The 15,893-nt window shown below is 43.4% G+C and overlaps 1 protein-coding gene across 1 annotated transcript; it reads right to left on the bottom strand.

Annotated features, from left to right (window-relative positions):
- Positions 1-6,793: 6,793 nt before the first annotated feature.
- Positions 6,794-15,017, bottom strand: EIF4H (eukaryotic translation initiation factor 4H). Its single transcript, XM_008640463.2, has 7 exons — positions 14,965-15,017; positions 12,740-12,921; positions 11,742-11,806; positions 11,534-11,633; positions 10,805-10,870; positions 8,787-8,945; positions 6,794-8,665 (listed from the first exon to the last, which is right to left on the bottom strand). Exons 1-7 carry the CDS (start codon positions 15,015-15,017, stop codon positions 8,529-8,531), a joined length of 762 nt encoding a protein of 253 aa, XP_008638685.1. The 3' UTR covers positions 6,794-8,528.
- Between the last annotated feature and the right edge of the window lie 876 nt (positions 15,018-15,893).

The raw sequence follows: 15,893 nt of genomic DNA, 5'->3' as shown, positions 1-15,893 counted from the left end.
CGCACGGCGGCCGCGTGGCCACAGGGACAGGCTCGGACCACGCACGGCACCGAGGTCACTTCCCTTGAGGTTCAGATGGGGCTGGTGCCCCAAGGAAAGTTCAGGCTTCCTTTTGGCAAAGAGCCTTCACAGGAACGACGCTGCGCGCTGGAAGTGGCAGGTGCTGCCTGGAAAATCTCAAAGCAGGCACAACAAACTGCAAGCCCTCTCTTAGTTTTTATGGAAAAGATGGTAACAAGTTTCAAAGGCAGCAAATAGCCCGAGGTCACCATTGCTAGTGGGCAAACCTGGAGCTGCTGTCCAGCGCTGTAAGAATAAAATCAGCTCATATGCTTCAGCATTGGCATTTTGCACGCAGCAGGCACAATTTCACTGCATTCCTCAAAATAAAAAAAAAACCGTAATTCCTCAAAATTTTTGGTGCTTGAATGGAATAAGGAGGGTTCATGAATAATAGGGAATTTATGTACTGGCTGTGAGCCCTGTCACTCCATGAAAGAGGGACCCTACTCCAGCACTAGGGAAGTCTGCACACAGACAGAAATGCGTGGTTGTGCAACAAGAGTGCAAGAGCCACGGGGCTCACGAGTTACAACCATAAACAAAACGTTTCATGCTGCTTTCACTAAGGCTCTACAAAGCCTCTCTTACATGTAAATTACACAGTAAAGGGAAATTTTGTTATATTTAAATTAGGGCACTCTGAAGCTGCCACAACCAGCCACCTACACCCAGCTCTCTGTGCGAGAAGGGGACTCTTCATCACAAAAATGATTAAGGAGCCAACTGGTTACAATTTTTGCAACTCTGGGATGAAATCTGGCTATTGAGCTTTCAGAGGAAACATTACTTCAGTAAGATATTAACCACTGGACATGCAAATAGACTTTCTCTCTTCCAATTCTAACCTGAGATGCAAAAATAATGCACCTTCCAGAGCCATTCCCAGACAAAATCCGGGTGCTGAAGCCTATCTTGAAATCAGTATAATCTGAACCAAAGATAAAAAGAGGCAGACCCAGCTTTCAATTGCTCACGTGGTTTCTGGGTGGTCTTTGTGTAAAGGACATTGCAAAAGGTGAAATGTTTTTTTTCACTGCCAAAAAAGTTGTTTCAAAATTGGCATTTCTAGCAGAGGTCTTAATGATTAAATAGTTTACTAACAGATTTCTTGCAGGGTTTTTACATGTTCAAACATAAGCTGACAACAGAAGTTTTGCAAAAGAGTTCTTTATAGCAGAACTGATAGTCTAAATATGCTGGAGACTAAATTTGCCTTTTGTACCTGGAATCAATCACATCAGGAACAGCCACTGCTAAAAAGGAGCCACGTATTTGTTTGCAGGTTCTCTGGTGGGTCTCAGAGCTTCAGGGATGACTCGGTGCTGTGGTGTGGACGTTACCCTGGTTGGCTTGGGCTGCACCTCGTGTTAGTCCCCAGACTGTCCCCTGATGGACCACTCAGCCTCTTCAGAGCAGGCAGAAGCTGCTCCTGTGCCCAAGGAGCAATGCAGCAGAGTCACTCCAGTGTGATATAACAGCTCTTGGGCAGAGTGATGCCCTTCAAAGGCATCAGTCCTCTGGAGAGGCCAACCACCTTGATTAGAGGGTAATTACTGCAGCAGCACATGCCTCTGTGGGGATCCTATCTCCCTTCTTCACATTTCTCCCAAGAAGGGCTGGATGTAAAGGTTTAGGATGAGTCCTCACTCTGAGAACTCTCCAGCACAGCCACAGATTCTGCTCTTTGTGAGGCCAGACCAACGCCCCTCCAACACACACAGAATGACCCCTCAGGCATCAAACCTGGCTTGGGAAACTGGGCTCTACCCTTGTCTGTCCTCTCCCTCCTGTAACCCCTCTGCCTCATTGAGACCTGCGGCTGGAAACCATTTCTGATTTGACAAAAGGTCAAAGACATAGGAGCAGCACGTTTTTAACTACTGCAATAAGTTATAGAAACACCACAGTATAATTTCACCTTTCATGTTCTTTTTAAAGCTCACCCGTTTCAACTTGGGTTTGTTTTCCCCCCATGACAAACACATAGTTCCTACTCCTTCAGGCAGGCTCAGCAGCTAACCTAACCCACTTTTTCACCTTTTGATATAAAGCTGACAAGCTGCAGAGAGATCTCTTGGGCCCAGAGGGCTCATTAGAACCCATCTTCTACCCTGCACAGCTTACCTGGGCCCTGGGAAACCAAATGCCCTGAGGGGTGGTTTACATTCTTTCAGATAAAGGTAGGGGCTGCTCCAAGACCAGCTGGCTTGCTTGAATCAGGTGTTGTGACTAACTCTGATCAAAAATCAGCAGTGAAACAAGGACCGGAAAACAGGGCATCATCTAAACCTCACCTTCTGCACAAACACACCCAGTGCTGGAAGGTTTGAGAAAGCCCCAACATGCTCCAAGCTCATGCTCATGCATTTTCCCAGCTCCAACAGGCTCCAAGCTCACCAGCTTTGCGAGTCAAGCATTGCTGTGCACCAGCATCAAGCCCCTCTTGCTTTGAGACAGAATGAGCACGTGTCTCATCCCAACCACTACCAGGGATTACAATGAATTCCATTTGTTTAGCAACATTTTCATGGCGCTTTAACGCAAGCCATATCTTGGAGGAAATTTTCTGATGTGCTGAAGTAGTCCTGGATAGTTTTGTGTACACCTAGAAACGGCTTTTCTCTCTGCCGTAGTGGAACGAGTCTTTCCCCAGGCAAAGGGGAAGTGCTGCCTCCTCCCCTGCCCCAGCTGCACGTCAGATCTCTCTGAGCTGAAACCGAAAGTGGCTCCGTTCCTGCTGAAGGAAAATAAATGCTGCTACCACCCAGTGGAAAGTCATCTCACAGCCAGGATCCCTGGGTGCTTCACAAAACTTTGGCCAAGTGAACTTTGCAAAGACTAATCCCAAACATCCCTATGGCCACAAAGTTTCCCGTTCTTATCCTGCTGAGTTCATCCTTGTAGACACAAGAATTCTTAAATTTGAAGACAAAAACCTAGAAGGTTTGAATGCTTTTATTTGAATTTTTATACAGCAATACAAATTATACAGATTCGTTACAGTACAGATTTTGCAGGGGTTTATAGAGGTACTTTGTGAGTTTTTGGTTTATTTAAAAGAAAGAGGCAGATCTCGGGAGCACGGTGACATGAACAAAACAATCTTGTGGTAGGAAGCAAATCCTGACCACAGGGAACACTAACCTGGCTGAAACCTACTGGGCAGAAACGTGGTGGCAACATTCCCAGCAATAACATCCCAAAAACATCAACCCTGGGATACTCTAGAGCTTTACACAGGAATTGGTGAGCACACAGGTAACAGGGTTGTTCCTGTTAACGCTGAAAGTCCTCAAAGCCCTTGGATGTACTTTGCTGCAGAGGGGACAGAAGTGAGGGAAGCTGATGTCACACTGAACCTGCTGTTGAGCAGGTGATGTCACAGAACAGAGTTGTTGACGCGATGGAAAAGGAAACCAGAAAATGCTTTAGATTTAGTCACTCAAACAGGTACAGTAAGATGAGGAACACGATTTAAGACCTAATAACGCTGCCTCCATGGGCACACCAAGACACCGCATGCGCCACCAGAACCTAATGGCTCGTGTCTTGTGTCCATCTCGGGTTCCTGTGAGCAGACTCAGGAGAACAGCAGAGCTTCCCTGCAGGGGCTGAACAGATAATGTCATCAAGGTATTGCTATTACTAATGTGCATCAGGCTTGAGAGTCAAGTGTCTGGCACTGAAGGATTAAAGCCTTTCAGCAGGCAGGGTCAAAAATATGATTACACCATCCTAAGTGCTTCTATTCAGTTTGGTTTAATACTGCTATAGCAAGTGCTATCACAAACAACAGAATAAATTACAAATTATATAAATAAAATGTATGCACCAAATAAAAGATATCTCTCTGCCAGTTTGAATATACTTTGTTCCTGCAGTGGGTAAGTGGCATTTAAGAGGAGGGAGTCAACTACCAGATGAGAAAATTCCACTCTCAGCTGGAAATCAAATTCCTTTCCAGTCACAGAAACTCCCTTTTCTAAAAATTTAACACAAGCAACACCAACTAAATTGCATCCCGAGAATCCGTCCCAGGGAAGCCCTTGAAAGGTACAAAGGTAACTGATTCTACACTAGAATATGCTGGAATAGGCGAGCGGTCCCTTTCCTTCGGAGCGTTTGCACTCCACTGGTAGTGAAACAAAGAAACCACCAGAATGTAGAACATAACACAGATTTCAAGATGCTCAGTGATAACAGCTGCTCTTGCTGTGAGTGCGAATAACCACGAGACGGCTTCTGCGCACAGAGAGGGAACGGGGTTGGTACAGAAAACCTGTGACTATGCCTTGGAGCCAACCTGACACACAGAGCCGCTGTCCAAAACACGCCCAGGAAAACAGGGGGATTCCAGCAAAGTCACTCCAAGCAGATTTGTCCAAAGTAGCAGGACAAGGACTGCTCTGCAAGCTGCAACACACCAGCGCTCTGATTGAAGGGGCTGCACGTGCATTCCAAAATCTGCTGGCTTTAATATTAAATCTTTCCTACAAAGAGGAAAGGTTGGTTGCAACATTACAGGATTTGCTCTAAAATTCTCACAGTTTTACCATCTTTTCTGAAGACAAGTCAGCAGCCAGTAATACAGGTAGCAAATGCTCCTACTAGATTATGTACTAAATTCAGGACTGAAACTGTAACAGCATTCATGACATAAGTTAAAAATATCAGTATAATCCAAAACTGCCCTGGGACAGCAAGCTTGGCCACAATCATCATCAGCCCTGGGAGACCTGCAGAACTTCAGAAATTCATGGGCAGCACTGGAGACTCTGAATAGTGGCAACACATCTCAGCAGGAGAACAAGTTGTTGCTTAGGAAGGCCAGTAAGCCACACTCGAGGGCATGAATTTAATGTGACTCTACCATCACCAGCCCATTATTTGAGTGTGTGAACACGCCTCCACCTCTTTCTTCAGCCGTCAGAACAACCTTGATGGCCACAAGCACAAAGAGCCCCCACAGAATCTGCTCCAGGCTCGCACAGCCCAGCAAGTCGGCAACACACCCGTGCCAGCACTGGGTGCTGCTCTGAGTGCTGGGATGAGCTCTCCCAGGGCCATTCCTGGACTCAGGAGTTCAGTGGGGATTACTTTTTGGTGGTTGACAGCAGAGTTTTGCAGCACATTAAATGCTGCTGTTCACTGCTGCAGTGTCCAACAGCTCTTCAGACTCCCAGCTTTCCCACCTGCAACCAAACTGGAGTAACATGGCAAAGCACTTCCTACAGTAGCAAAGCAAACTCAGCTTCAGTTCCAAAACCTGCCTGGTGCCTTCCTGCCTTCAGTTTTGTTTATTTTTCTACATTTAAGCTGGAAGAAAGCTCTGCACAGCTACCAGAAATAACTCAGTGAGAACATGAATACCCGCAAAGTGAATTATCCATTTGCTACACTGCTGGTACCTCCTCAGTCTGGGCTTTACCATGCGAGGCTTAGCTTTAAGCTGCAGGTAAAGTCAAGCATCACAGGTTACTTTTCCTGGTGGGATGGAAAGAAAATCTTGCTTCCTCCTACAAAACTCAAATGCCGCATCCATACATTAAATATAGTTGTGTCAACTGTTGACACAAGCTGGTTGATAAGCTTCTGTATAGGAAAACATCCATCCAATAAATTTTTGAAGGAGGGAAAGAAAAAGGACTGGAGGAGTCTGACCCTGCACCAGGGGAGGAACAGTATGGAATGCTCCAAAGAAGCCATGCAATGCATGAATGTTTGCATATGAAAAATTACTAAAAAAAAAAAAAAGACACAGTGATTTTGGGACCAGGCTGCATTCACTAGTGGGAAACCCTTCCAGAACTAAGATGAGCCGTTTGCCACCTCTCTCACTCATCAGGGTTCCTTTTCTCCATGCAGTGATGAAATCCCTGCTTCCAGCAGCACCAGTTTCACAGGGCAGCTGTGGATAAGCTGTGGCAAGAGCTGCAGGGGACCAACTCTCAACCAGCCCTGCTCTTCTGCACTCCTCAGGCTGACATGCAGGACAGCCAGGTACTGGCACACACAGCTCCAGCACAGGCTCCAGAGCAGGACTGGGACTCTGCTCAAGCTGTGGTAAGAGTAGGTCTAAAAAGAGGGTGGACTGAGCAGCTGGAAGCAGGAACACCTCCCATCCTTTCAGGCTATGGAAAGCAGTAAAACCAGCAGGGAGGTCAGAGCTCATTTCCTCAATAAAAACATGGCTCTATCTCTTTCAATTTACCCTGCAGTAAACACACACTTCAAAGCCACAGGGCAACAGCCTCCTTAACCATTATTCCTAGTGGGAAACGGGTCAGTTGGAAAAGTCGGAGGAAGTGGGCAAAACAGCAGTAGCTGATCCATTTACTATCTCAGCACAAAGCCCACAGAGCTCAGTACTCACACTGGAAGGACACATCCTGCCTGGTGCTGGGCACAGGGCAGCAGCACCCATCTGGAGGAGCACAGCCTGACCAGCTGCAAGACCTGCAAGCTGCAGGAATTCCAAATCCCACCTAGCAGCCTTAGCAATGCACTCAAGTGACACTGAAGTCACAGGACAAAAAAGTTGGGCTCATTTCCACCCATAAACAATTTTGACTTCACTGTTCCAGCACTCTTTAGATTAGATTCCTCCCCTTTATCTTTTCCTCTTCCCCCCTTTATTTTGTATCAGAATGGCTCTAGGACAAATTAACACAATATTTGAAAACTGAGGGGGGGGAGAAACATGGTAGAGTAGACTCAATAAAGACCAATGTTAAGTATTACTTAATGTTTTCTTTTATTTAAAAGATCATTCACAAAATACCATATCCATAAATTTATTTTGTTATGAAGCAGAATGTGTTAAGTGTTTGGAATTTTTTTTTTTTTCCTTTGTTTTTACATTTAAAAGTCAACTGTCTTGACTAGAAGTGAGTTTTTATATGGGAATTTGTTCTTAAAATCTTTTCCACATTGAAGATGTAAATAGATCAATTATTGGTTTGGAATACAACCACACAAATGCATGTCTGTCTTAAAATTAAGTATTAGTGTTAGACAAATGGTTCTTATCTCAGAAGCAGATTAAGTGAAAGGCAGAAAGAAGGAAAGAGTAGTTCTGTAAATTGCTGGGACTCTGACTTAAAATGGGAACCATAGGGAATAAATTCATCACTAGCAGTGGTGCTGGTAGTGGGGCAGCCATGCTTCCAATCTCTTCTTGTAAGTACTCTGGGGTGCTGGCTGGTTTATCTGAAGGCTCTCAGCACTGGCAACAGGGGCCCAAGCTCTTCCCATACACTGGACATGTCCACACTTCAGTGTGGTACAACCAGGTTTTGGTTTTAAACATTAATGATTTCTCCTTTTGCTTTAGCCTCCTCTCCCTCCTCCCACACAACACTGACAAGAAACATTTCAAGTGAAGAGAGGTGCAGCAACAGGAGATGCTTTTTACCAAAACTTCTGCATGAGAATCTATAGCAGAAAGATCTCTAATCTGCCCATTTTCAAAGTATTCTGAAAGCTGAGGTGCTACAACTGTACCCCACTGGGCAAAGAAATACAGGGGATAGTGACGGTCAAATACTGCATGGCAAAGTATACACTCCTTCAACAAAAATAAAAAAGTCAATTTTATTTGTAGAAACTTCATTTAAAAATTTACCAAACACGTAAAACCCAAAAAAGTAAGCAGAAAGAGCCAGTGAGCAGTTGTGCTCAAACAGGCACAGCTTTGCAGCACTAACCTTGAGCTCAGAGGTGTAGTAGCATCATACCATTTGGAAGTCAAGAGCCAGCAGGAAGAGGCTGCTGGAAGAGGCTTTATCCATACTGATTCCACCAGCTATTCACCAGGCTTGTCAGGCAAGGCATCCATTAAATTGATCCTTCCTGACAACCCATGTGAAAGGGCAGTTGACCCCCTTTGTTTTGTAAGGGGCTCTGCTGTGAACAGCAACTATCACCAATTGTCATAAATGGTATTTCACTACTCAGTTAGAACTGAAAATTTCTGTTCAACTCATCTGGACTCTTCAGTTTTCCTCTTCAGAGCCACAGCAATACAGAACGAGACATGCAGGTCAGAAGAGGAACACTGAGGAAGTAAAAGGAAACGATCCAGGGAAATAACTAAGTCTAACCTGTGCTTCTAAAGTAAAACAAACCCAGAAAGGAAGAAGTGAAGCAGCACCTTTGTCCAGAGACCTCCACACTTGTGGAAGCAGCCACACTGCCTTATCTACTGGCAACTGTGCTGCTTGGAAGGAAACAGAAGAGGGAAACTCAGCACAAAGCAGGCACTAGATACAGCAAAGCCAAGAACGTACTAAAAACCACTTGTTAACAGCTGACATGCATTCACAAGCTCTGTGTTTTCGGTTTCAAAGAGGACAAATACCAGATGGCAGGAATGGTAAACTGCAGGGTTGACATTCCAGCAGAGCTAGTCACTCTGTACTGTCTTGCTTTTTCTCCCGCCTCCCCATTCCCTCTCAACCCCAAACTCAGTCGTGCTCTTTTACTACTTCCTCCCGGGGCTTGGCTCCTCCAAAGATTGCAGAGTTTGGATTGGCTACTTGATTGAGGGGAGTATCGACTGTTCGAGGTTTGAGCTGGAGTCGGGGTCGCTGTGCTCTTTCCTCTGAAAGGAAAAACATTCCACTTGTGAGATCTGCCTGTCAAGGGCAGGAGCTTTACCCTGACAACAAAACCAGGAGTCTCCTTTGCACAGGAAGACTGAATCACACATGGTAGGAGTTTACCTTCTGTTGGCTCTCTAAAGTCCATGGAAGACCCACGAAGGGGAGGCCCATCTCTGAAGCGACCAGTGCCACCACTTCCCATGGAGGCACCTGGTGGTCGCCGGTCTCCAGGGCGGGTTCCTCTACCCCGACCTCCCAAGAAGTCATCATCTTTGAATCCTGAAGATGGAAGACAGTGAATTTAAAGAGCATATTTTGAAATGTTTTTAATCTAGACTTTTATCTGGATGACTGGAAAACCTTGCTAGTCACCGCTGTCAGTCCAAGGTGATGCACTGAGAGCCTTTGTCTGCAGACAGATTGTTTCACAGAGCTCTAGCACCTTCTGGAGGAGTTGTTCGGGTTCCATTTGAAACCAAGTATACTATGCCAAGTTCAGGAAGTGCTTTATCCACCTAGAGGCTTATTGGAGTGTTGGAGAGTGGGTCAAGCGTGTTTAAAATATGAACCTCAGCTGCAACTTCAGTTTGTTAACACCATTAGCTGACTTGACAGACAACACTACAAGAACTCAGAGTATTTCCATAGCCAGATCATCACACTGGCTACACAGCCTTAGCATGAAATCTGCAGGAGCAGAGCAAATGGGAAAATAGCTGGGGAGTAGTGAAATACACAGTCCTTATAAAACGAAGTAAAACCCCAAGGCTGTTTAGCTGTACTATAAACTGACCAGGCATTTACTAGACTAATTAAAGGGCTGGGGAAAAAACCAAATGAGACTTTAAACTGACTGCATTTCTTCAGTTTATGTATCACAAAAAAAAAAATCAAGAACTATCGTCACTGACCAGAGTTCCAGTCTGTACCAGTGATTTTCCTTGAGTATCTCTCCAAGCCCCCACTGCCTGCATTTCAGTGGGAGGAAGATACTTCAGGCTAACAGCATACAGAAAGGGAATACACTCAGATTTTCAGAAGCTGCCTGGAAGAGAAAGTTGTTTGGGTCCCAACTGAGATTTTCCTTTCCACTTCAGTATTTGGCAGAGTTGCAGAGCTGTCCCTTACTTACTTCAGTGCCAAACAGGCCATCTTTAAAGACTTGATCTAAAGCAAGGCTGAACAACCTGAGAAGAAAAGCTTCTGTAGCAGCTAAGACTGAAATGCTAAACTTTTGGCTCACAAATCACTCATCCAGCATTTATCAGGCTGAAATGCATCCACATTTGGAGAAGCTGCCAAAGAAGGTACAAAGCTGTGACACAGAACGCTTCGCTCCAGAGGCAGGTTAAGCACAGCGCTGCAGCAAGCTTCTCTCGCCAGCATCACGCTCCAGTCCATGCTGGGGGCAAGGGCACACTTTGCTTCTCCTACATCGTTCATTCCACTCACGCAGAGACCAGACACTGCAAAGTTGTACTTGCCAACATCTCCCATCAGAAAATGGACCAAACCCATGAGTTCAGAGGACAAAGGCAATTGTGTTAATGATACCCTGCATTCTAATAGCTAGAACTGACTGGAAGTTAAGAGCAAACCCTGTAGCTCAGTCACTACCTTCCACTCAGTAAGCTCAGTCACTTGCTGCAGCTGCATTACCAAAACAGGTCCAAAAGTTAATGAACATTTTGCTTTTACAAGTGCTTTGGGACACTAATCTGACTTTAGAGAAGTCAGTTACTTCAGGGACACATGTACAGTGACATCACATCTCCTTAAGAAGATGAAAGCCTCTGCTCTGACAGAATATCAGTCTTCCTACACGATCTGTCTGTTTCTGCTACTATTCAGAAATTTACTTAGTTGTATGTTTGAGAAATGCTTAAAACAGTCACCATAGGCTACATCTGGACAAGAATTCTGTCATTTAGGGTCATCTCATAGACTTTTTGATCAAGACTCTTTCCTCTGTTACAAGGCAATGGCAGATGCCCCATGAGGAATCCCACCACAGCTGCAGGATGTCCAAAGTTGGCACATACAGTAGATTCAATCAAACCAGTAATGGGGACAAATGAAAATGATAACATTTCCGTGCCTTTTAGGCTTCCTATCTGTACAAGTGTTAATACTGATACCAGAATTGAAGTCATCTCTGGAATCCCATCCACCTCCTCTGGATTCTCGGGAACCTCCTCCCATTCCTAGGAAAAAAGCCACAATTGTGTTCAGGTCTGAAGCTGTGGGAAAGACTGAGCAAGGGAATACCAAACCAATGTTTCAGTCCTTCAATATCCAAAGTTATGCTGATGGAAAATCCTTTTCTTTTGGTACTACCAAGTTCCATTGCACAGGAACAAACAGTTTAAGTTAAACAAGAATAAGTGGTCAGAAAAATTTCTCTAATGCACATTCAATGGAAACCTCTGGTGAGTCTGGTTCAACCAACTTTCAGCTACAGGCAAGAATGTTTCTACACTGGAACAAGAGACATACTCCAAAATAAGCACTTGTCTATTTGTGCTTACTCACTTTTCATACATCATCATAAAATAGTAGCAGATCAGACTGTTGGGCTTATGATTGTCCTCTGCAAGACACAACACATTATTAGGGGTATTGGTCTCACTTCCTGGGTTAGGAGTGACAATACATCCAGCCTTTGGACACAAAGCACAGCTTAATTCCAGACACCTCAGGAGCAGCAGCAGCAGCTGGTTAGAAACAGGTAATTATATACATACAACATTTCACCTTTCAATATAATCTTCATGTTCACTTGCATGCCTTGTCTTAGCATTAGTCAGCACCAGAAGCCATAACTACGACCACTGTATTAAGAAGCTACTTAGAAAAAGGGAAGTCACCTCTGTCATCCGGCCCGCCACCTTTTCTGAAGCCAAAGCCACCTTTATCCTGTTTCCTGCCTTCTGCTATGTCCACTCGGAGTGATCGGTCACCCAAAAGCTGTTAAATCAATGGAAGAATCTGTTCAGGATGTATCATAAGGGCTGCCAAAGGGTTTGAGACTTATGCTTGTCTTTGATTTCACAAATTAATTGCAGGTGTACTTACTGCACCATCATATGTAAGAGCTTCCTTGAGTGACTCCACCTCATCAAACTCTACGTAACAAAATCCTGTAAGGAACAAATCTCAAGTTAATAGCACTTTAAAAGGCCTTTGTAAGAAGCTACTCCTCCTGCATGTCTGCTAATAGCTTCCTTCTCTTTTAAACATGAGTTGTGATGTGCAAATTCAAGATGTGCATGGCTCAGAAACCAATCATCATCATCAACAATGAACACATTTACCTGCACCTGTTAATGATGGGGCAAATCCTGAAACAGAACTCTGGGCACTCTGTGAATGCCAAGAGCCTAATTCCCTTTCCCACAGAGTTCTCATTATAGATTACATCTGATCTATGCCTTCAGACAGTTATTCAGCTGAATACTGACACTTTGTTCCTTGTGTTTTTAAACAAGAAACTGAAATACCTATGTGGCCAGAAGTGTGATTTTGTGTCATCACATCATTTAGTGGATTTACTCCTTTTCAAAGGTCCTCTGTTATCCAACGTAAGCCTTTTCCACCCCTTAAAGTAACTTACAAATACAGTCCATTTCCACCAGACAAGTCCCACAGCAATTGAATTTGCTTCCTCTAAAACAACTGCCTGAGTGGGTTATCTATTTGCTTTTTCTCCCTGTCTACTAAAAAAAACCCAGAGCTGAAGCAAGGGGAGTCTTCTGAAGTAAAGGAATTACTCAATGCTTAAGGTCATGGGACTTAAGTGGGTCAGCTCTGGTAGAATTCATACCAGACAAGGTTTGAGAAAGTTATTTTATGTCAGGGCAAATATTGACTCCTCATTCATGTTACTCTGTATCTCAAGGTGATGGAACAATGACTCTCATTCAAATTATACATTTATATATTAGTGAATAAGAAAACCTGCGTAAGTCAACATAAAACAAAGAAAAACTGTGCTTTAGACTGAAATTCCCTATTAAAGTGACTTTTTCTCCTACTAGTTTTTCATCTGCCACCAAAGAACTCTGAACGCTCACCTTTAAATTTGTCTGTTTCCTTGTCTCTGACTAGTCGTACGCTCCTTATGCTGAGATCCTTGAAGATGGCATCTATGTCTCCTTGGACAGTGTTGAAGGGCAGATTTCCCACATATGCTGTGAAAGGGGGTTCTGTTGGCAGCTCTTTATTTCTGCGGGAACCAAGGCCACCACCACGAGACCTGTTGAAAAAAGCACAGTGCCTCTGGAACTGCCTCCCAGCACAGCCACAGTGCAATCCATAGCACTGCTCAGGTGCTACGTCTAGCTGCAAGTTGATTTTCCCACAACGTTGGTTAATTTTTCTATCTTTTTGCCTGTACCTACCACCTGAACTGTTGGTCAACTCCTTTCCAGTATTACCTGATGCAGTAGTTCAGTGGGAAACTGAATACATTACGAGGCGAACTCATTAATGAAGTGATGAATGAACTTCTCAATCCCCAATTCATTAAGGAAAGCAATGTAAGGTTATCTCTACTGTCCCCTGCTCAAAAACATTACCTCCAAAAAACAACATCTTAGAACAGATTTTAAGAATAATTTATAGCAAAGAAGAAATACTTGCATGGCACAGGTTTGTCAGCTTATCCTGAAATTAAGCTGGATCCAATGCTTTTAACTAAACAGTGTATTACCAACACCCACTCCACAATCATCCAAGTTATCTCAGCAACATTTAGCTTAACAGAAACACCTTCCCCTCAGTCTGAAGCTGTGGCCATAATTGTTAGATACCTGGACTGGAATGCTTTGAACTGAACACAAAATAAATTTGGTTGAACAAGGGGTTCTGAGGCAGAAAAAAATTCTGTGCTGTCTGGATGTTTACATTTTCTTTTGTCTTGTGAATTACAGAGGTAAACTGGGTGGTCTTTTCCTGTCTTGTCCCTCACTATCAGTTAAACTCTTGGCACTGGGTGCTTAGGAAATAAATTGTCCCAGCTAAATTCTTTACTGTACTAATGTAACACATCTGTGTGAACTTCCTGCAGAGCCTCATCTTCAAAGGCCAACTTTGAGAGCAAGGTATATACAAGGCAACCTGAACTGAAAGTTTCTGGAATTGTAGACTATAGGATACCACTGGTTCCAACACCATTTGTCCCACGTAAGCAATCTCTGACCTTTACCTGAAATATCTACTTACTATTCTATCTTCCCTTTATCACCTTCCTTCTACTGGGCTTTGCTTGTGTCTGTTCCCTTTCCCTGAGGCTCCCCATGCATTTAAAACCACGGTGGAACACAAGCTGTACCAAAGCAGGATTTGCCAATGTGACAAATTAGATTGCTGCAGTCCTCCCTAAAATCCAGTAGGTGAAATAATTTTATCACTTCCTTTTATTCTGGCCGGTTGCATGCAGCCAAAAATTCCACTGGGCAAGCAAGGTACTTGACAGTATTTTTTTTCATTCAAGAATAAATATTTTATTACTAATGAATCAGATAATGCATTAAGCTTGAATAAGATTTCTTAACTCTTCCTAGGTGAGCCCGTCATTTGTGCCTTATTTAGCAGCTCCATGCAAGAATCATTTGTCACCAACACTATCAACATGCTGCTAAATCTACTTGAATCACAATCTACATATCTTTAATTAGTGTCCACCCAGGTTTGCATTTTAGCATTTTTGACAATATTCCTCATCTGCCTTTGTCTCATTAACAAGTCAAAAACATACTGGAGAACTAAAGCTATAATAGTTGTGAATTAACTTTAGTCACAAGACTGAGTTTTAAGGAGGAACTCCAAGAAAGCTGAGTTACAGTTCTAAATAATCCCAGAACATGTAGAATCAATTCCATGCCTTTGTCCTTAATTCTCATGTACAGTGTTAGGAACAGCTATTAAAATACCATACATTTAACCTGCATCCAAAAAAAGAAAATCTTAATGTTTATGTCCTACAGGAACATCAGAATTTCCCCAGGTGAGTTTCAAAGGAGCACTCCCTCCTCCTACATATTCTCAGGATATTCCCTGTGCTGCCAGTCACCTCACAGGGAGCTGATTCACCTAAAAACCCACCCTGGAGTTGAATCCTCAGCCAGACCAACAAGGTGATCTGGACAGCTGCAAAGAGCACTTTGCCAAGATGGAAAGAAGGAGAGCAAGAGCTGGAACTACAACTTTCATCAGCAACCTCTACTCAGCTGCATTTGAGCCACTTCTAAATTCACACCCTCAATCCCCAAAAGGATTTTCTGTGCTACTGACAAACCTTTCTACCACAGTGCACCAGAACTTCATGGGGTGCATTGTGTGGAAATCCATGCCCTACTGTGCAATCCAGACTGATTTTAAAGTCAGAAAATTAAACATTCTTCTCCAACTTGATATTAAGGCTTTAGTTATCAAATACATAACTATACCTTTGGTATTTTACTTTCCATTTGAAGAACAGAAATGGTCAATAACAGTTCCAAACCAAGTTTCTTATGGAACTCAGGTATAGTAAGACAAAAAGAAGCTGTTTCTATACTTCCCTACATTTTTTCCAACACTGAAACTGAAATAAAGGAAAACAGCTGACTTCAGTAACCAAACAATGAGATTGGAAGAAGATTCTCTCATTTGCAACGAAGTAGGACAAAAGTAAAAAAATAATTGAAAACACATCTGAACTAAGCAAACCAGAGTACTGAATGAGTATCTGCATTTCCCACTCTAAACTTTCGCTTAGACACAATTAGGTAATAATTATGTCATCTTACAGTGGGAATCTGAAAGACATGATCTGATTTCCTTTTCAGAAAACCAAAGCAGAAAGCTGAAGAGGAAAGCTTGCTCTAGCAACACCCCCATAATTAAACTTTTGTGGGCTGAGTTAACAGCTTTGGCCATATTGGCTAGAAAACAACTAAACTCCCATTTTGAGTAACTCCCATTACTCTTTTGCAAAGTTTAGTTATGTCTCCAGAAAAAAAAGATCTGCCAAAAATTCAAAATGAAGGATATTTTGAAAGCCAGTATTTGAGTTAAATAGCCTTTCACTAGAGATCAAAGCTCAGGATTTACCTTTTGCACAGCAGAGACAACAGCCTACCTGAGTTCTGACAGAGCTTTTCTGGGGCAGCATAAGGATCAGCAGGATGACAGGGTCAACCCTCCAAGACCACAACACTAAATTCAAACCGAATTTATTCAAGC

This window comes from Corvus brachyrhynchos, unplaced genomic scaffold (assembly GCF_000691975.1).
Source record: "Corvus brachyrhynchos isolate BGI_N302 unplaced genomic scaffold, ASM69197v1 scaffold99, whole genome shotgun sequence".
NCBI lineage: Eukaryota > Metazoa > Chordata > Aves > Passeriformes > Corvidae > Corvus > Corvus brachyrhynchos.
This window is presented reverse-complemented; position numbering and strand designations above follow the sequence as displayed.